The sequence below is a fragment of the Ailuropoda melanoleuca genome, chromosome 3 (assembly GCF_002007445.2).
Source record: "Ailuropoda melanoleuca isolate Jingjing chromosome 3, ASM200744v2, whole genome shotgun sequence".
NCBI lineage: Eukaryota > Metazoa > Chordata > Mammalia > Carnivora > Ursidae > Ailuropoda > Ailuropoda melanoleuca.
Window position 1 is genome coordinate 105,489,511 of NC_048220.1, and position 21,604 is coordinate 105,511,114.

At 37.3% G+C, this 21,604-nt stretch overlaps 1 protein-coding gene and 1 long non-coding RNA gene across 4 annotated transcripts; both read left to right on the top strand.

Annotated features, from left to right (window-relative positions):
- Positions 1-201: 201 nt before the first annotated feature.
- On the top strand, positions 202-11,148 carry LOC100474704 (zinc finger protein 300). Of its 3 annotated transcripts, none has more exons than XM_019798463.2 (6): positions 202-499; positions 1,208-1,334; positions 1,998-2,041; positions 6,799-6,925; positions 7,170-7,292; positions 8,360-11,147. In XM_019798463.2, exons 3-6 carry the CDS (start codon positions 2,027-2,029, stop codon positions 9,916-9,918), a joined length of 1,824 nt encoding a protein of 607 aa, XP_019654022.2. In that variant the 5' UTR covers positions 202-499; positions 1,208-1,334; positions 1,998-2,026; the 3' UTR covers positions 9,919-11,147. The 3 variants fall into 3 exon arrangements, with proteins under 3 accessions (XP_019654022.2, XP_019654023.2, XP_034512756.1); XM_019798464.2 differs by having other exon boundaries at positions 202-490; XM_034656865.1 differs by lacking the exons at positions 202-499; positions 1,208-1,334 and having other exon boundaries at positions 1,999-2,041; positions 8,360-11,148.
- A 6,165-nt stretch (positions 11,149-17,313) lies between these two features.
- On the top strand, positions 17,314-21,321 carry LOC117801574. Its single transcript, XR_004624265.1, has 3 exons — positions 17,314-17,601; positions 20,477-20,767; positions 21,058-21,321. It is a non-coding gene; the product is annotated as an uncharacterized LOC117801574 (long non-coding RNA).
- Positions 21,322-21,604: the final 283 nt, after the last annotated feature.

Consider the following 21,604-nt stretch of genomic DNA (forward strand, 5'->3'; position numbering starts at 1 on the left):
GTATTTTAACATTCCAAATTCCTCCTCTTTCACCAAATGCAATCTTTTAATAGAGGTCGTACACTCAAACTTCTTCCCCAATCTTCCTTTAAAAGCTCTCTGCAAAACTTCGCACCTCGCTGGTTTGTATAATCCTCCTTTCCGTCATCTTGCCCCCTCCCCTCGCTGCCGCGGTGGCACAGTCCAAACTCAGGTTAGGAACAAACCGAATTCCTCCGTATGTACGGACCTGACCGGACTCTTAATATGGCGGCTCCCACAACAAGACACAGAGCTTGGGAGACGCCATCTTGCCTCCTGAACAAAGCCGCCGAGGATGCGGAGTGGGCAAAACCGCCCAGTACGGCACGGCGCAGGCTCGGGAGTCCCGCGCTGCACTCTCCCAGACAGGAAGCGGGAGAGTTCGCCAGTATGGCTGTGACAGCTGTCCCGGTTAAAGCGGTGATGGGCGTTTCGGGATCTGATAACAGAGCCGCAAGTCGGAAGGCGGGTATGTGCGGTGAGTCCGTTGGATTGATAACAGGAGGGGAGGGGTCTTTGAGGGTCAGTGATTGGAGGTTTATGAAGTCAGGGGTGGGGAGGTTTGTGGGATTAATGTTGGGTTTATTTCGGAGTCAGGGTTGGAGTGAGGTGTGAGATTAGTAATTGGGGAATGATGTGTCAGTGATGAGATTGTGGGATCAGAAATGGCGTTCAGGGGGACGGAATAGAGTCAGTGATTTAGGGGACTCTGGAGAATCAGTGATTGGGGAGGGGGCTTGGACTAAATGACCGGGACATCCATGTCGTGGTCATGATGTGATGGTCATGGTGAAGTTCTGTGGGTGTATTATTGCTAGGCCCGAGGACTCAGAAATTTGGAGGGAGAATAGTGGGATCAGGCAGTCATGATGAGCAGCCCCAATTTACTGGGAAAGACTTTTACACACATTTAAAATTTCCACAGCTTTTAGGCAACGCTTGAGTTCTTAAAGGTTAGACGCCTTTTCAGTTCACCATTGGGCCCTTAGTCTGGTGCCTGCCGCCACACCCCATGATCATTTTAAAACAAGACCGAACAAATTAAAAAGGATGAATTATTACCAAAAGTGTGATTTTCGGCCTTTTTCTAAGCTTGCTGAAATCATTTTATATTTTGTTCAAGAAACACTGAGCACCTGCTGGGTACCCGGACATGAACATGACTATTTTGGTTGTTTCCTTCCAGATCAGTTTTGACAACACCTGGAATACTCCATATAAAGCAGTCTTCCTGTCATGGGAGCATTCAGTTCCTGTGAACCAGTTCAGTCTTGTCTGAATGACTCCTCCTGGGACTGAGAAAAATTGACAAGGTATATACCTTCCTGCATTGTAGTATATTCTCTTGTATGAGTGGTTCCAACCTATCACTATTTTTATACTCAGATGACTGCACTGTTGAAAATCGGCAATTATAGTTTAAGCAGAAAACATCTTAAAATTAACATTTTGGTCCATGAATATTGATTGGCAGGAGAATTTGCTGAGTTGAGGGAAAATATAAAAGACCTCCTGGGAGATTATTGGAATTCAGCTGCTGATTCTTTCTGGGAAATAAGGGAATACATTTCTCAGTTTTCCATTTGGCTCTGGCCATGCTTATTGCCAGGGAAGTCCCGTCTGCGGTTAATCTTTATGTAAATCTATTCATGTTTATTGCCTTATAAAAATATTCTACAAATAGAATTACTGGTTCATAGGGAAACAATAGGCTGTTAGTCAATATGAAACATATCTATACAATTAAATCACCTTGACCAAGTTCTGTATCATCACAGTGTAGTCACAAGAGGAATTTCTTCACCTAGTGCTTCCTGACCCTTCTGTAAGGACCGAACAGCCTTATGCCTGATTGTTCCATCATCCACCTGACTTCTAGTGGTGAATGTTTCTGGACTGGTGAATGTGAAAGCTGCAGACTAGGAGACTGGGAGCCTGTGAAAATGTCCTTCTCATCACCAGTTTTGCTTTTTCAGGCATCTGCCCTTTTAGAAGAGAGCAGAAAATGATGAAGTCCCAGGTGAGTTGCTTTTATTTTTAATTTTTAAAATTTCGTCTTTCATTTTCTGCCCAGTCAAATGGGAAAGTACAGATAGCTAAAATTTGGAGTAGGGAAAAGGTAGCCAAAATAAAGATCAAGACCTAGAAAGAGTTCCTAGGTAACATGTAGATAACCTGGCCTGAAAACATTTTAAAAAATGGATGTACCAATTTTTCTGAATTTCTTGCAGACATCATCAGTTACATGATTTGCAGTCCTCTAAAGAGAAAACAGATACATTTCTCATAGGAAGAAACTATTTCTTGCCATGTAGGACTAAAATAAATTTCCATTCTGGGTCTTTCTCTAATGGAGTACACAGTGTTCTCACCAACATTCCTATGGTAAATGCAACAGATTTCTTATAGCTGTATCATAAAATGATCTCTTTTAGAACGAAGGTATCATAATGTCATAGCCAAATGCCTTGAACCTTATTCTTCAGAGCTAGGCTCATCAACCTACTGCCTGTAGGCCAAATCCAGTTCTCTATTTTTATGAAGTTTTATTGGCAGCACAGCCATACCGTTTGTTCATGTATTGTTGTCTATGGCTGTTTTTCTGCCACAATTGTAGCGTTGGTTAAGTACAACAGAGACTGTGTGGCCTGCAATGCTGAAAATACAAACTTTACGGAAAAAGTTTGTTAGATTTCTGGTTTAGAGGACTGAATTGATTAAACAGGCTTCCTATTGTCCAGTTTTATCTACTGATAAAATCTAGATAACACAGGATGGGTACATTTTGAATGGTCTTCCTAAATATATTTTCTTCCCAAAAGGCAGTTCTTAAATTCTAATTATCTGGCAAAGCTTTGTAGAGCATGGACCGCTGATGCTCCATACCCTTTGCTGTGATTTCAGATTATATAAGATCACTGTCCAGCTCAAGGCCAGTTCCTTCTCCGCGCTTCTGTTTTTAACAGTCTGTATTACTTTTTCTCCCTGCCAACATTGGCTGTATAGACAGTATATAAATTTTAAACCATATAAACAATAAAAATTTAAAAACTGAGAGACTCTTTAACTTAAACTCTCCTCCCCCTGAGATTATCAGTTTCACCATTTGTTTGTAATCTTCCAGACGTTTTCAATATGGGTATAAGTGTGATTAAGTATGTATAAGAGTGTCTCTTTATTGTTTTTCTCTTTTGGAAAAATAATGTTACAGTAAACATTCCATGCTCTACCTTGTTTTTTAATTTTACTGTATCATGTAAAGATTTTTGAATATCTTCCCATGCCAGTACCTAGATTTCTTTATTATCTTAGCAGATGCATAATATTTCTTTGCAGCCTGGTTGACTTGGGACTGTTTTCGTATCTTTAAAATGGAAATTAGAATCCTCATCGGGTTGTTGTGAAAGTTAAGCAAATAAAAACCATGCCTGGAACTGTATCTTGGGATGGTTTGTTCTGTGTTAAGCGTTAGTTGTTGTTAGTATTATTATTATATCATCATCACTGTTATTGTGAAATTTAGAAATCTCATGTATATTTTACAGTAATAGAGCTTAACAAGTGAGTTCTATTGCAAAAAGACAGGGTTGTTTTCTTGTGGATATCAGTAGCTTTAGAATTGTGCTGTCCAGGACAGAGCCACCAGCCATATGTGGTTACTAAACATTTGAAATTGGCTAGTCTGAATTGAGATGTGCCATAAGTGTAAAATACATACTGAGTTTAGAAGATAGAGTTCCAAAAAGCTCACTAATAATTTCTAAAGATCGGTTACACTTTGAAATGATATTTTGGATGTATTGGTATACATATATGTATTTGAAAATTAGTTTTTGATTGTGGCTACTGGAAAGTTTAAAATTACCTGTCTGGTTAGTCTTCTATTTCTACTAGAGCAGCTTTAGAAAAGGAAAATGGATTTTTTATTAGCTTAATAAATCCAACTACCAGGGCTAATTAACTTCATATGCCTGTTTTTTTAGGAAGAGGGATTTCTGTTTTTTCCATAATGTCCAGAAGTGAAGTCATTGTTTGCACACATCTGTTCCTCCTTTCTCTTTCTAACACCTGCTTTGCCTCCATTTCTTCCATTCTCCCAGTCACCCAAACCACAAAAAATGTTTGTAGATGATAAAAGTACAATTTCCCACTGATTATGTACTATGTTTTTCTCACAATTAACAAAATTTATACATATATAGTATATTGAAGCATTTGAGTATAATTACTTTTTTAAAGATTTTATTTATTTGAGAGAGCAAGCGTGCATGTGCAAGTTGGGCGGGGGGAGGAGCAGAGGGAGAAGGAGCAGGAGAAGCAGACTCCCCACTGAGCAGGGAGCCCCACTCAGGGCTTGATCCTAGGACCCTGAGATCATGACCTGAGCCGAAGGCAGACGCTTAACCAGCTGAGCCACCCAGGCACCCCAAAGCATTTGAGTATAATTAATAAAGCAAATCAGAATGTTAGAATTACATCTATTAATCTTTCTGTCAGAATGGATTTTCTCTACATTTCACATTTATTTTCTTCTCATGTCACTCTTATTCAGATCAAAAGAATATAACTGATTAATGCACAAAACTATTTTTAGCTAAACGTGAACTTGATTTTATTCTCTATAATCGTCGTTCATCCCTTTTTAGCAAACATTTGTTGAGTACCTAATGTGTGTCATATGCACTGGCTGGCTGTGGAGTATCTCAAGAAGATTTAGGTATGGTTTTTTTTCTGGGAGGAATGCAGAGAAAAATTAGGTAAACAGATATGGAAACCAGCATTGACGAATAAAACCTCTATAATAGACATGGGAGCAAGGAAGTGTTAGAGCAGAGACAGGGGAGCAACCAGCTTTCTAAGGAAGTAGAAAATAGGCTGAAAAGATTATTGAACTTTGAATCATGAGGGAAGTAGGATAAGAATAGGAAACATTTGCAAAAGTAGAAAGAGCAGAGTGATTTTAGGAAGGCTGAGAATTTGAGGAAAACTAAAATATAGGGTGTTTCATGGGAATTTTGACTAAGGGTATTATTAAAACAATAAGATATAAAAGATCTTCTTTACAATATCAAGGAGGCAATGTGGAGTGCAGTGGTCAAGAACTCAAGCTATCATTCAGAATACCTGCTTTTAAATCTGCGAGTTAATCGTATATTCATTATATAATCTCTGGCAAATAGTTACTTAACCACTGTAATTCTTGGTTTTCTCCTATGTAAAATGAGGAAATTAATAAGGCTGTTTAAAGGACAAAGTAAATGCCTGGCAGCTTGATGGTGTGAATATGGGACTTGGTGTGGGATGAGAGGCATCTTAAGATTGAGATGACTGAGATGAGACTGATTATAAATGCAAGGATGGAACCAAGGGATGCTTTTAAGCAGGGGAATGTTGCTGTTTGAAACAGTGTTTATTTTTTTTTATTCTGAGAGCAAAATTTGATAATAATGAAATATTTAGGGGGAAAACCTAAAAAACGGCTTAAACTAATACAGATCACTCAGATTCTGCTATTAGATGACAACTATTGTGAACATGATGGTGACATGATTAAAATAGTCACTTTTCCCTCCAGAAATACCTTATGGTTGTACACTTACCCAAGTCTTTTATTTTAATGTCACGTCAATAATCTGTTACGGGTTTGTTTGTTTTTTTATGAGTGTTTCCTGCATATTTCTTGTTACATCTGTTTTCGGTATTGCTATTGTAATTGGTGTACTTCATTATATTATTAGGTTTTGCGTACAAATATAGAACTGTTCATTAAGGAGAAGTTATGATTGTTATCCTATAAAATGAAGTGATTAGATTATGATCGTCAAGAACTCTGACACTCTGTGATTCTCCTGTGTTTTCTCTTTCTCTTTTTCTCTTTTTAATGTTTTACTTTGAAAGACTTTCTCTGCTCTATAATTATTACTAAAAATCTTCCCATGTTTTGTTTTGTTACTTTAATGTTCTTGGCTATCTTTTTAGAGTTTAAATTTTTGCTCCGTCCAGAATGTATGTTTTCTATTTTTTTTATATGTTTTCTATTATCCAAGACATAAGAAATGGCATATTCATTTGCCAGGGCTACTGTAACAAAGTACCACAAACTGGGTGGAGTAAACAGCAGAAATGTATTGTCTCATAGTTCTGGAAGCTAGAAGTCAAAACTCAAGGTATCAGCAGAGTTGGTTCCCTCTGAAGGCTGGAGGACCCATCTGTTCCAGGCCTTTCTGCTTGGCTTGTAGATGACCATCTTCTTCCCATGTCTCTTCATATCATCTTGCTTCTAGGTGCATCTGTCTCTCTATTCAAATTTCTCCTTTTGTTACAGACATCAGTCATCTTGGATTAGGGTCCACCCTAATGACCTCATAGAAATACATCTGCAATGACCCTGTTTCCAAATAAAGTCAGATTCCGAGAAACTGGTCATTAGCACTTTAACATATGAATTTTAAGGGGATGCAATTCTACCTTTAACATATGGATTCGATATTATTCTTTTCCTGTTTACTATCCAGTTGTTTCAGTATTATTCTTTGAATAATCTGTCTTCCTCTCAGTTATATGAATGCTGCCCTTATCATTTATTAAATTACCATTTGCATCAAGTAGGCATCTTCTGTTTTCCTGATCTGTGTCTGGCTCTTCTTGTAAAGACAGGATTTTGTATTGTTTCTCCCAAATACCGTGATGCAAAACTAGATGTAGTATAGTTTTGTATACTGCAATAGAAATGATGAGAATGATCACTTCAGATTGAACAGGAATATACTGTTACAGGGCTTAGTATCATTCAAGGATGTGGCTGTGGATTTTACCCAAGAGGAGTGGCAGCAACTGGACCCTGCTCAGAGGACCCTGTACAGGGATGTGATGCTAGAGAACTTCAGCCACCTGGTCTCAATAGGTAAGGATGGCTTCCCTGCATAATTCAGATTTGTCCATCCACATGCCTTTCCTCATCAGGTGCTGTGGTTGGTAGTACCTGACATATATAATGACTTTTATGATCTTCAGATCTTCCCAAATGAAGGTCATTATTTTTTCTGAGGGCCACCTGGACTGCTTCATTGTAGCCCTCCTGAAACTATACCTTCACTTTTTCCTTCAGTGCAGTCAATCTCAATTCCTCTGTGATTTCCACTTAATAGGATATGCAGTTTCCAAACCAGATGTCATCTCTAAGTTGGAGCAAGGAGAAGATCCATGGATCATAAAGAGAGACATACCAAATTGGATCTATCCAGATGAAAATCAGGCAGATGAGAGACAAGGGAAGTGAAATATCAGTTTGTTTTGTTTTCTTAATTGATTGATGCCTAAAGTTTATGTTCTGTCTTTATTGAAATCTCTTATTCTTTGTCCCTATGCCGAGAATTTAGTAGGTATTCAACAAATAATTAAATAATAGTGAGATTTTATAAGGGAGAGCTGTTTCTAACTGATCTTTTTTCTCCCTGCATATATGTATATCTTTAACACCTTATATTGGAGGCAATAGAAAGGCAAATTCCTCCCAGGAACATAGGTTGTACTTTAGATGGTAAGACCTCCAGGTACATGGCTCTGCACGATTATATATCAAATATAGTTACCATTTTAAAAGTTCAGAGAAAATGAGAGTCTAAAGATACTACAGTTTGAGAAGGCATTTTTCAGAGCATACAGCTGTAGCTGCTTTGAAAGATACATAAAGTGTTGATACTGAGGGAGGAGGGTAAAGGCAGAGTGGTGGGGAGAGTATATGAACAAAACCTTGAAGTTAGAGAATTAAGGCTTTTTTGGGAAAACTTTGCTAGTTTTACTTGGTACACATAGAAGGTATTTATGACAAGTAGTGAAATATAAACTTGGATTCTAGGTATGAGTCTTATACTGAATCCATACTAGGATCTTGGATTTTTCTGTTGTTTTTGTTAGTTAGGAGAGTTAAAGTATTTTGAGTACAGAGGGACCTTGTTTCTGTGGATAGTGGTGGCATAATAATAGTAGTTAAATATATATATGTAGCAAATGGTTTTTAAGATAAATGAATTCAAAAGGTGAAAAAGGTTTCCATTCAGAAAGCAGGGAAAATGGAAAGATTCTGGAATAATAATCCAAGATGAGAGTGATAATTTCTATCTCCTTCAGTTCTAATTTTTCCATGAATTTTTCTCTTTAACATCTTTTCCTTCCACTCATCTGGTCATAATATATGCTGTACTGTCTTACGAGATGGCCTATCCCCATCCCTGTGTTGTGAGTTCATCAACTACATTGGATTAATCATTTGTCTTGTTCTCCTGCATTCTATTAATTGTTCTTTACAATTGTTTTATTTTATCTTTCTTTCTTTTAGACAGGAAAAGTAACCTTGACAACCCCAAATCATGTATTTTGGGGTCTGTTTCCTTCCATAATAATATCCTGAAAGGAGTCACAAAGGATGGTTCATTGTACTCCATCTTAAATGTCTGTCAAGATGGTGGCCAGCTGCAGAGATGTCAGGAAAACCAAGACAAGCTTTTCAGGCAAGTAACAGTCATCAACAACAAAACAGTGACTGTGGAGTCAGGCCATAAATATAATGCATTGGGAAAAATATTTCACAAGTGCATAGAGCCAGATACTTTAAGACAAAGATCCCATAGCTATGATGTATTTAAAAAGAACTTGAAATATAATATTGACCTACGTAGTTGTAATAAGAGCAATTCAAGAAAAAACCCTGATGAGAGTTTTGGATGTGGAAAATCATCTAGCCATGGTGCATCTGATTCTAATCTTGAGAAAATTCACAATGGAGTAATGCCCTGTAATAATAATCAGTGTGGAAACATTTTTAGTAGTAAACAATCGTTTATTCAGTATCAGAATGTTGAAACTAAGGAGAAAACCTGTGTATGTATTACATGTGGAAAAGCCTTTGCTAAGAAGTCACAGCTCATTGTACATCAACGAATTCATACTGGAAAGAAACCATATGATTGTGGTGCATGTGGGAAAGCCTTCAGTGAGAAGTTTCATCTCATCGTACATCAGAGAACTCATACTGGGGAGAAACCTTATGAATGTTCTGAATGTGGAAAAGCCTTTTCTCAAAAATCTTCGCTCATTATACATCAGAGAGTTCACACTGGGGAAAAACCATATGAGTGTAGTGAATGTGGGAAAGCCTTCTCCCAGAAATCACCCCTCATTATACACCAGAGAATTCACACTGGAGAGAAACCTTATGAATGTAGAGAATGTGGGAAGGCCTTCTCCCAGAAGTCACAGCTGATTATACATCATAGAGCTCATACTGGAGAGAAGCCATATGAATGTACTGAATGTGGGAAAGCCTTCTGTGAGAAGTCCCACCTCATTATACATAAAAGAATTCACACTGGGGAGAAACCCTACAAATGTGCTCAGTGTGAGGAGGCCTTCAGCAGGAAGACAGAACTCATTACACATCAGTTAATTCATACTGGGGAGAAACCTTATGAATGTACTGAATGTGGAAAGACCTTCTCCAGGAAGTCACAGCTCATCATACATCAGAGAACGCATACTGGAGAAAAACCCTATAAATGCAGTGAATGCGGAAAAGCCTTCTGTCAGAAATCACATCTCATTGGACATCAGAGAATTCACACAGGAGAAAAACCTTATATATGCAGTGAATGTGGGAAAGCCTTCTCTCAGAAGTCCCACCTCCCAGGACATCAGCGCATTCATACAGGAGAGAAACCTTACGTATGTGCTGAATGTGGAAAGGCCTTTTCCCAGAAGTCAGACCTTGTTTTACATCAGAGAATTCATACTGGGGAAAGACCGTATCGGTGTGCTGTATGTGGGAAAGCATTCATTCAGAAGTCACAACTCACTGTACACCAGAGAATTCATAACGGTGGTAAAATCATAATGAACTGAACACAGAAAAGCCTTCTCAGTATTAGCTCAAGCCTTAATAAATACTAGGAAGCTAATTGATTTTATATTTATGGGACATCTTTATAGATAAAATTTTACAAGAGAATTCATGTCTGTAGTGTGGTGATACCTAGCTCAGCAAAGATAATGGAAAATAATCATAAATGAAGAACATTTTCAATGTGGTGTGTAAAACTTTTATAGTTATGGTCAGTAGAACAAATTATGTATATAGAATATTGTCAAGTTACATATTCTTTATTATGCCACATTAACAATAACCAGACATTGTGAAATTGCTAATATTAGCTTGGTGTAATTTTGGCCATACAGTCATTCCCAATAAAGGACATGAAGAAATCGTGGATTAAAAAAAAAAAATCAGGGGCGCCTGGGTGGCACAGTCATTGGGTGTCTGCCTTCGGCTCAGGGCGTGATCCCGGTGCTCTGGGATCGAGCCCCCCATCATGCTCCTCCGCTGGGAGCCTGCTTCTTCCTCTCCCACTCCCCCTGCTTGTGTTCCCTCTCTCACTGGCTATCTCTCTCTGTCAAATAAAAAATCTTTAAAAAAAAAATCAATTCCTAGAAATTACATCATAAGGAGGGGCTTAGCATGACCCCTAAAGATATATGGAAAATTCTTGTACAAAGATGGAAATATGGGTGGATGAGATTCAGTACAGGTGATGTTTATGCATTTTCTCATCTCAAGCATGTAAGTTGACCTGTCTCTCTGGAAGGATCCTGGACCTTGAAATTGATGCACGTTGACCAGATCTCCCATTTATTCTTCCTCACTGAGAGTTTGGTATTATGGAAATGGTTTGGTACTGAGCCAGATGGTCTTGTTTTAATCCTGCTCAGCTACTCACAGATTGTGTGACTTCAAGCAAGCCTATTTCACCCATCTGAATATTTTTTATCATTAAAAAAAAAAGTACAATGTAGAGCACGTTTTCAGTTAATATTAGTTCTTTTTAACTTTCTTCTCTATCCTCTGGCAAGTAGATGCTAAGACTAATGTGTAAAAGTTACATCTAAACTCACTTTGCATTTCAGACACTCTGCTTCTGATATCCCCTTCCCATGACTGTTCATTTTACTGTCTTTGACCCTGGTGGCCTTGATTCTTGGTATGTTCAAGTGACATTTTATTATACTTTTGTTATTTTTTACATACGTTTATATAAACTGTGGTGATTGCACATAAAGACCCTGTCTAATGTCTCTTCAGTTCTTCTCTGACTCCTGCCCTGCAACCCCAACTGTTTTCCCTGGGAACAAAGGACACTTGCAGAGCAGAACTCTTGGTGTGAGAAATTCTGTCTGCCACAGATTTGAGAACTTGACATCTCTAAAATATCTCCTGCTCTTTTTGCTGTGGTTCTGCCTTTTCGTCCGTGAGCATCTTTAGATGAGCACACTGTTTGTGCTGCCCGCAGAAGGGCAGTACTTGGCAACAATGAGGGTGTCTGTATACTTATGTTCACATGGTTCTTCATGTAGCTCCCACTTGCTTCCTTCACATTTCCTACCCACCTTATCCTCTTCCTGAATGGCGGAACTGTCTCTTGTGAAAAGATGGGGACCCTCTGGGTGAGAACCTCTGCAAGGGAGATGGCGTGCCTAACGGGGATGTGGGAAATCCCTAGTCTGTGTGGACAAATTCTTGGTTTCATTATGAACAGTGAGCTGAGAACACTGACGTCAGATATAAATTGACCATTCAGACCTGGAAAAGAAGGCCTAGGAGTACATCTTTTGGGCTGAACTACTCTGAGGTTTTCTCATGGAAGATGTCCCAACTGATCCTTATGAAGGCATGAGAAGGACCAAAAAAAAAAAAAATCTTTTTGAGAACACACAGGAATTTAGTGAAGTGTGAGCTCTATATAGTGACAGCTATGGAACTAATGCAGATATAACAAAGATTCATAATTCCTACTTTATAGGCCTCCGTTTGGTTTTCTACTGTCACAAACCTCCAGGCAACCTTGTTGATATGATGATGGGCTTCTATAAGAATCCCAATTTAGACTTAGCACCTACTGACTTAATACTTCACCACTTCTTTTTTGAGCATTTTATTAGAGGAGCTAATCAGTGCAATGAAGCAAGAATAGGAAAATAGGCATAAGGATTAGAAAGGGAAAAGTAATATGAACATTGTAGATTATGCAATTGTGTATAAGAAAAGCAAAAATATAAGTATTAGAAAAAAAGGAGTTTAGTTACTTTATACAGTTTTAATATTGAAAAATAAACTATACATGCCAGCAGAAGAGTGAAAATTTAAAGGTACCATTTACATTAGCATCAAAAACACCTGAAATAAATCTAATCATGTATTGTAGGACCACTATATAGAAAATTACAAAACATTACTGAGTAAATTAAGGCTTAAATAAATGGAGGAATTCATCAAGGTTTTGGCTGAAAGACTCAATATTAAAGATGTCTATTTTCCCCCAAAGTGATTTATATATTGGGAAGATGAAGAAAGAAATTTAAATCCAAAGGAATAAGCCCGTTCATAAATACAGAGTTAGCTTATTTTATTATGGAGCGACAACAAAATGCCATATGGCATGCAGGTAACTAGCAACTGGCTACAAATTTCTGCAAGGATTTTTAGCTCTAGTATATGGAATTAAAGCTACAGTTGTTATGAATCATCCTACTGTTATTAAATGGCAGATACTCCATTTTTATCAGTAGTTAACTGAACTTGCTCTGATGTCCTGTTATTCTTAATTCCGTATCAGGCTTATTCTGATAGTCTATTCTTCATAATTTTAACAGTACCTTTTCCTGTGGTTGCCCATGGCACTGGATATAGCACATATGATTATTCATATCCTTCGACCTTCCTCAATAAAGATCAGTTTCCCACAATATTCAATACATTTCATATTAAACCCCCAATAAGCTTTCTTTTTTTGGGAAATTTTATTATTTAATTATAAAATCACATATGGAGATGCTATAAGGCAAGAAAAGCCAAGATACTTTTGAAGAGCAAATTGGGAGAATTTACCAGACTAAGACTTCCTATAAACTAATAATAAGACAATGTGGTATTGCACATGGGTAGTCAAGAGAATGGTAAGAGAATCCAGAACAGTTACCTGTAGATTCTTGAGTTACAACAAAGTGGCAATGTAGGATAGTAGGAGAAAAGTGGTACTTCAATAAATGCTTCTGGCTCAGTTATCCATACAGGTAAAACAAAAAATCAAAAACTACTGTGTACTATTCACAAAATCAGTTCCACCTAAACCTGTAATAGAAGGAAGCGTATTGCAACAAGTATAGGTCAGGCAAGAAGAAAGCCTGAAAATATCTAAGCATTCAACTCAATAGGTTAGAATAAAAACACTGTGAACTAAACTCCGAGAAAGTAAAAAAGGAAGTGATAAAAAGATGAAAAATAGAAGGGAAAAAACCAAATAGGAACAATAAAACAACATTATTGATGAAAAAGATCATTAACCCCATGGCAATACAAAGAAAAAGAAGGCATAAATATCCATAACAAGCAATAAAAGGAAACAACATCACTGAGAATCTACAGATAATTAAAAGATCTTAAAAAGATTTGAATACAACTAAATAAGTAGAAAATAATACCAATTCTACAATATCTATTCCAGAAAAGAGAAGAGCAAGAATCTCTGACATTTTATGAGGCTAGCATGACCATGATGCTAAAGCCAGACAGAGACATAAGAAAAAACAGTTGGTGACCAGTATTTCTCCTGAACATAGACAATAGCCATCCTTAACAGAATATTTGCAAATCAAATTTAGCAATATTTTAAAAGGAAAGTACATCATGGCCAAGTAGAGTTTAATTCAAGAATGCAAGGTTGGTCCAATATATGAAACCAATTGTGTACTTCATCATATCAGTAGCCTAAAAAAAATTTTAGAAACTATATGATCATTTCAATAGATGCAGGAAAATTATCTGACAAAAATTCCACATCTATTTAGAAATAAACTCAGCAAGCTATAAATAAAGGATAGCTTCCTCATATTGTTACAAGGCATCTGTAAAAAAAAAAAAAATCTAGTCATCATATTTAATGGTGAAAGACTAAATGCTTGCCCCCAAGCCTTTTTTTTTTTCTTTTGGCAAAAAGTCAAAGATCTGTGCTTTGCTCTTCCTAGTGAACATAGTGCTGATGATCTTAGCTACTGCAGTAGGGAAAACAGAAAGGGAAGGTGGTGGGGGGAGGCTGGTAGTGCATACATTTGGAAAAGGAAGAAATAATATTGTCTCTATTTGCAGACAACATGGTCTTCTACACAGACCTCAAAAACTACAAAAAAACTAACAGACTTAATAAGTGGCCTTTGCGGGGAATTTAAGAAACAAACGATCAAAGGAAGAAAAAAAAGAGAGAGGGAAACAAAGAAAGAGACTCTTAACTATAGAGAACAAACATGGTTATCAAAGGGGAGGAGGGGGAATGGTTGAAATAGGTGATGAGGATTAAGGAGTGCACTTGTGATGAGCACCAAGTGATGTATGGAAGTGTTGAGTCACCATATTGTACACCTGAAACTAATATTGCACTGTATGCTAACTAACTGGAATTTATATATATAGTTTTTAAATTGGCTCTTGTAAAATATCTAAATAAATGGAGAGATACATGGTGTTTATGGATGGAAAGATTCAGTGTTAAGATATCAATTCCCTACAAATTGATGTGTATATTCAATCTCATTACCCACAAAAAAATTCCAGCAGGCATTTTTATAGAAATTAGTAAGCTGATTCAAAAATAGATATGGAAATGCAAAAGACCTAGAATAAACATAATACCTTTGGTGAAAAAAAAGAAGAGGAAGAATCATGTTACCTGATTTCAAGGGTTATAAAGTTAGAATAATCAAGGCTGTGGTACTGGTATAAGAATACCAATGGAACGGGGGCGCCTGGGTGGCACAGCGGTTAGGCGTCTGCCTTCGGCTCAGGGCTTGATCCCGGTGTTATGGGATCGAGCCCCACATCAGGCTCCTCCGCTGTGAGCCTGCTTCTTCCTCTCCCACTCCCCCTGCTTGTGTTCCCTCTCTCACTGGCTGTCTCTATCTCTGTCGAATAAATAAATAAAAAATCTTTAAAAAAAAAAAAAAAGAATACCAATGGAACAGGATAGAGAGTCTGAAACCAAACCATGCATATATGGACAACAGATTTTCAAGAAAGTTGTCAAGGTAACTGAGTGGACAAAAGTAGTCTTTTCAACAAACAATGCTGGAACAGTTGGAAATCCCTATGCAAAACAAACAAACAAAAAAACATAAAAAGAACTTTGATCCATAGTTCACACCATATACAAAAATCAACTTGAAATAGGTCATGCACATACATGTAAAAGTAGCAACTATAAAGTTCTAGAAGGAAACAGAAGATAACTGATTTTTGTTGCACAAAGGTTTTTCAGGCAAGACACAAAAACAGCATTAAATTAAAATTGATAAATTAGAGTTCATTATAATGATAACTTACGTTCCTTGAAATACACTGTTAAGAAAATGCCATAGTTACAATTCTTCAGATTCATCCTGCATATTGCCTCTGTCAGACCTGGAGTCAGCCATTCCTCCAAAGAACACTGGTTTCTCTTAGTGGGCAATGGTATTTGAAAACCCCAATCTGGCTGCTTCAGGTGCTCATAAGCAATGGGTATCATTGAGTCTTGACCACCTTCAGTGGACATGGCAAGGAATCAGAACATACTGTTTTAAATTATGAGTTTATACTGATCTATTCATATTTTTCATAAACCCTGATATTTTACTAGTATTTCTTTCATCTCACTGAAAATAATGGTTCCCAAACACATTAGCAGAATTACTTAATTATTTTATCATATAGTATGCTTAAACATTTCAAGTTTTCAACACTAATATCACTTTAACAATAAATGAACAAAAACATAACAGATGAACAAAATCTATTCTTATGTTGATACCTTAGTTATAATATTTTCCATCTCAATGGCTATAAAAATTCAACCAAGTTAAAAATAATTGCACTAACAAGCTAAAAATGCAAACAAGATAAGTATTCAAGGAAGTATAGTCATATATTAGATGGTCAATGAAAACTCAAACTTCCCCTTCTTGCTACCCATAAAATTCTCTTTTTAATTCATCTTTGCAGATGAATCATTGACACACTTCCCCACATTGATTCTTAATTTCATATTCTAGATGTCATTTTTTGTTTTCTCCTTGCCAGCTCTATATCATAATGTTTACCCATCAGGCATAGCCTATGTCGACATCTTTTCTATTCCTGTAGTTATAACTAGGAATTTCGTCTTCCTTTTGTGCCAGCGAAAGACTTGATGTTTAAGTCCTTATTTGCAATAGCCCCAGAAGAACCCATTTAATCATCTTAATGAGGACCTCCTGTGGTCCATCATATTGTAATGCAAATTGAGGATTCTACATTCTAATGACTTATGCTTTAAATGGATTAGAGGTTCTGATACTTTCCTGCCACAGGGAAATATTATTTCTGAGTTAATGAGACTGAAAGATCACAGAATTCTCTAGGAATTCATTCAGTTACTGGCCAGCACCTGTTCAGCACTTAACTCGTGCAAATCTGGATTTGTGAGAGATCTCAGGTAATCCTTGAGATGGTTATCTGGAATCTTCTCCAGTTTCCTGAAGGACTATACCTCTTTCAGACCACCAGGAGTTTCATAACTTTGTTGGTAATAGACTGCAGACCCATCGTGACTTACCTCTTTACCACATCGATGCATGGCATGTCACCAGAACTTCTTGGAATCTTTTCACCAGACAAAATAAAACAGCACCTTCGTACAAAGGCTGATATCAATATTTTAAAGCAGGAGAGCTGTTTTGAAGCAGACATTTTTCTATCATCAAAACAAAAAAACTTTTTAACTCCTTTCCTTTATACCTAAAAGAAAATAAAAATATCCAGCAAACAAACAAAAGAGCTACTTAGTTTTCATTCATCAGAAATCACAACTCAAGCCCAGGTATTCCGATTTCAGAGTCCACACTTAAAACCACTGTGTCGTGCTGCCCCTCCTGCTTTGCTCTCCCTTCTTTGAGCTAGTTCATGATTTGTGATACCTGCACAAAGACAGCATATAATTGCCTTCTATTTTGTCAACCTTCATTTTTGACAAAAAAATCTGCACTAAAAAAACTTTTTAAATCACTATTTTAAACAATTCAAAATTTTATCTTAATCCTTAAGTTTGGGTGTTCAAAAGGACCTATCCAAAGTCCTGGCAATGAGAGCTGGTTGGAAACACATTGACATGGAAATTGGGCTAGAGTTTCAAATAAGCTAAGAGAATCAGTGTATAAAGAACATTGGGGGGCCATTGATACTACATATTCAGTGAACTGCCTAAGCTTGGCCTCCTAAGACTGGACCATCTAGAAAAATAGTCCCTTGGGAGGTATGGCCTGATTAATGATACTCTTTTTGTTGCAGGTGGTGCCAAAAAATTACCAGAAGACACTGGCTCTGGATTTTATTGGGGTGACCAAGAGGAAGCCTGATCTAATGTCTCATATTGCTTTGGGATTCCTTATCTAAGGAAATCCTTGGTGAGCTCCTGGTTATGGCTATCTGAAGAAGACCACACCATCCATAATTTTACCTGAGAAAGAAAGGTAGGCCAAGCCAGTCATTGGAGAGACCATATGGTATATCTTTTTTCATGATAATGAATATATTGTAAGGCTCTCATACTAAACATGTAGTGGTATATTACTTGCAGGTAGATTGCGGCAAACTAAAAGTGTATAGTGGAAATGCTAAATAAACCACTAAAATAAAATTTAAAAAACCAGTTATAGCTAATAATCCAAAAAAAGGATAAAAAGGAATCACAACAAATATATAATTAATCCAACAGAAAGCAGAAAAAGTGAAAAGATAACAAAGAATAGATAGGACAATTAGGAAACAAAATTGAGATGATAGGCTTAATCTAACAGTGTAAATGATCACATTAAATATAAAATATCTAAACACCAATTAAAGAATAGGTTGTCATAGTGGATAAAAAGGCACAGCCCAACTTTATGCTGCCTATAAGAAACACACTTTAAAGACACAAGTAGGTTAGAAGAATGAAAAAAGATATACCAGGCTAATACAAATTAAAAATTAAACTGAAGGAACTATATTAATATTAGACAAAATACTTTTTAAGTGCATGCAAAACATTTACCAAGGAAGGTCATATTCAGGGGTCAGAAAATAAGTCTCAATAAATTTAAAAGGTAAAGTGTGTTTTCTGAGAACAGTATTAAGTTAGAAATCAGTAACAAAAGTATCTGGACAATCCCCCAATATTGGAAACTAAATGCATCCTTCTAAATAATCCACTATTTGAAGAAAAAAATCAAAAGGGAAATAAAGAATTATGAACTGAATGAAAATGAAAATATAACATATCTAAATGTGTGGGATACCTCTAAAGCAGTACTTAGAGGGAAATATAAGGCACTAAACACCTTTATTGGAAAAGATGAAAGGCCATAAATCAATGAGTCACTTTCCCCCTTAAGAAACTAGAAGAAGGAAAAAAAATGAAACCCATGGTAAACGGAAGAAAGGAAATAATCATTCAGAGAAAAAATCAAATGAAAAAAAAAGAGAAAATACAGTTGACCCTTGAACGTTGTGGAGGTTAGGGGTACCAATCCCCTGTGCAATTGAAAATCTGCATATAACTTTTGACTCCCCAAAAACTTAACTACTAATAGCCTGCTGTTGACTGAAAGCCTTACCGATAACAGTCAATTAACACATAATTTTAACACATATTTTGTATGTTACATGTGTTTATATACTGTATTCTTCCAATAAAGTAAGTTAGGGAAAAGAAAATATTATTAAGAAAATCAAAGGAACAGAAAATATAATTATAGTGCTGTGCTGCATTTATTGAAAAAATATGTATATAAGGAGACTCACACAGTTCAAATCCATGTTGTTAAAGGATCATCTGTAAAGGAGAGTAAAAGCTGGCTTTTTGAGAAGATTGATGTGAGTCACAGTCTCATCAAGATAAAAGAGAGAAGACAAATAATCAGAATCAGAAATGAGAGAAATGACATAACTACAGATTTTGCAGACATCCAAATAATAATAAGAAAATATTATGAACATCTTAATGCCAGGAAACGTGATAACTTAGATGAAATGGACAATTCTCTTGACAGATCAAAATACAAAAATCAAATATGCATCTACATACTAACAACAATCAGAAACTGAAATTGAAAAACGGTACTAATAATAGCATTAAAATATGAAATATAGAGATATCTAATAAAATATATGTAAAATCTATATAGCGAACATTGTACAACACTGCTGAGAGAAAGAAAAAGAACCAAAATAGATGGAAAAATGTATCTGGTTGGTTGGGCAGAAGACTCAAGATATCAACTTTCCCTAAATTGGTCTATACATTTGACGTAATCTCTATCAAAATCTTAGCAGGCAATTTTTGTTTGTTTTTGTAGAATTTGACAGGCTGATTCTAAAATTCATATGGAAATATGAAAAACCTAAAATAGCCAAAAGAATTCTTGAAAAGGAAATATAATTTTGGAGAGCTTACTACACAATTTCAATAATTTCTCTAAAGTTACAAGGTTACAGCGAGTTACAGTTATGAAGACAGTGTGGTGCTAGTTTAAAGTTAATAAGATATATATGACCCCATTTATATGAGGTCCTGAAATAGGCTAAGTTAATCTATGGTTTAAGAAATCAGAATTATACACTTGGAACTAGTATAACACTGTATGTCAACCATACCGGAATTACAAAAAAAAACAGTGACAGCAGTGGTTACCCCAGTGTGTGGATTAACTGGGAAGGGACATGAAGGAAAATTTTCATTTCATGAAAATGTTCTGTATTCCAATGTGGGCATGCATTTCTTAAAACTCATCTAACAACACCCTAAAATTTTTTGCACTTCACTGTGTTGCTTATACCACCATGAAACAAACAAGACAACAAAAAATCAAATTGTAATTTTTTTAAAAATCTAGCTTTAGAAATGAAAAGTACTTTAGTAAGAGAACAGACTATAAAGGTGAAACCTATTTTATATTTTTTAAAAGTAGTTGATAATGTTCTGAGGTTCTGGTTTCTTGGAAAAGGATCTTCATGTTATTAACTATAGTTCTAAATCAATAACATTATTTGGAAAACCTGCTTTAATTATCTGTATTTGTGAGATATTTCCATAATTCCTCCTTTTTANGTTCTGGTTTCTTGGAAAAGAATCTTCATGTTATTAACTATAGTTCTAAATCAATAACATTATTTGGAAAACCTGCTTTAATTATCTGTATTTGTGAGATATTTCCATAATTCCTCCTTTTTAGCATTTCCACTTAAGCATGTAAATTTAGAGTCTCCTTTCCCCTGGTTTGTAGCAGAGGTTTCTTGGATCATATATGATCCAAGCCAAATAACAACAAAAAAGGCTATGGCTGTGCCCTATCTTCAAAATTTCAGACCTCCCTGAGTTGGCTAGACTGGACCAGCACTCTGCACAGACAGACCCACAAGCTTGAAACCCACGGCCAGTGGGCAGAAGTGTCTGTTCAGGGTGCAAGAAGAGGAAGACGACAAGGAGGACATGTGGTTTTGTGCTGGAAGCCATCTGTGACCACCACCTGCCATCTAGGAAGAGTGCTCCTACCTTCAGCCAGGGCTTTGAGGAAAGGGAATCTGACGACGGGTTTGACACGGAGGAGAATCTACCTCCCGGGCTGAGCAGGCTGAGAGTGCATGCGGCTTCTCTGGGTAAGTTCAGGAATGCGACCCCTGGAGAAGTCAGGGCCAGGGCTCCAGCTGCAGTAGTGGAGATGACACCACTTGATAAAGGTGGGCAGGCTCACCTATTCCTGGCCTCACCCAGGAGGCAGCGAGGGGCTCCCTGGGAGGAAGGGGAGCCAGAGCAAGCCCAACAGCAACAGCAGAGGGGCAAGGCCAGTCCAGTAAGACTGCTGCCACCAGTATGGGGACCATGGGCCTCTGTGCAGCCCCGCAGTTCGGCCTGGGGAGAACCTCAAGCTCATGAGCCTCTCCCTCAGCCCGCAGCTTTATGGGAGCACCAAGCACGTTATTGACCCAGAGAATGGCTTGTCGTCTTCCGGTGTGAAAGTCCATGAGAAATACACGGGGAAATGTACGTCCACCCCGCGGGGAAGGCGGGGCAGGCCCCTGCAGCGGATGGCATTTTTCTCTGACTGCCTGGCAGTCACTACCACTGAGTCGGAATGAATACAGAGCAAGAACTTGAAAAATACCGTGCTACGGCCTCATCTGTGTGCAGAGGCTGTCTCTTTGAGCACCCAAGGAGGNGTGTCTCTTCGAGCACCCAAGGAGCGCTGCTGTTCTCCCGGCATGGCCAGCTGCAGCCACATCATTTGACCGCGGTCAGGCCTGGCCCCTGGCACTCTTGGTGCTCATTCACTGCTCCCTTTTGGTTCCACTGTTTGGAAGCGGGCATCGTGAAGGTATTACCGTCGATGTGACAACACGGTCATTGTGCATGCTGCTAGACACTTTTCTTACCAGGTCAAAGTCTACTGTGTAATGGTTTATATTTATAATTTTAATGTGGTGATCACATTAAGG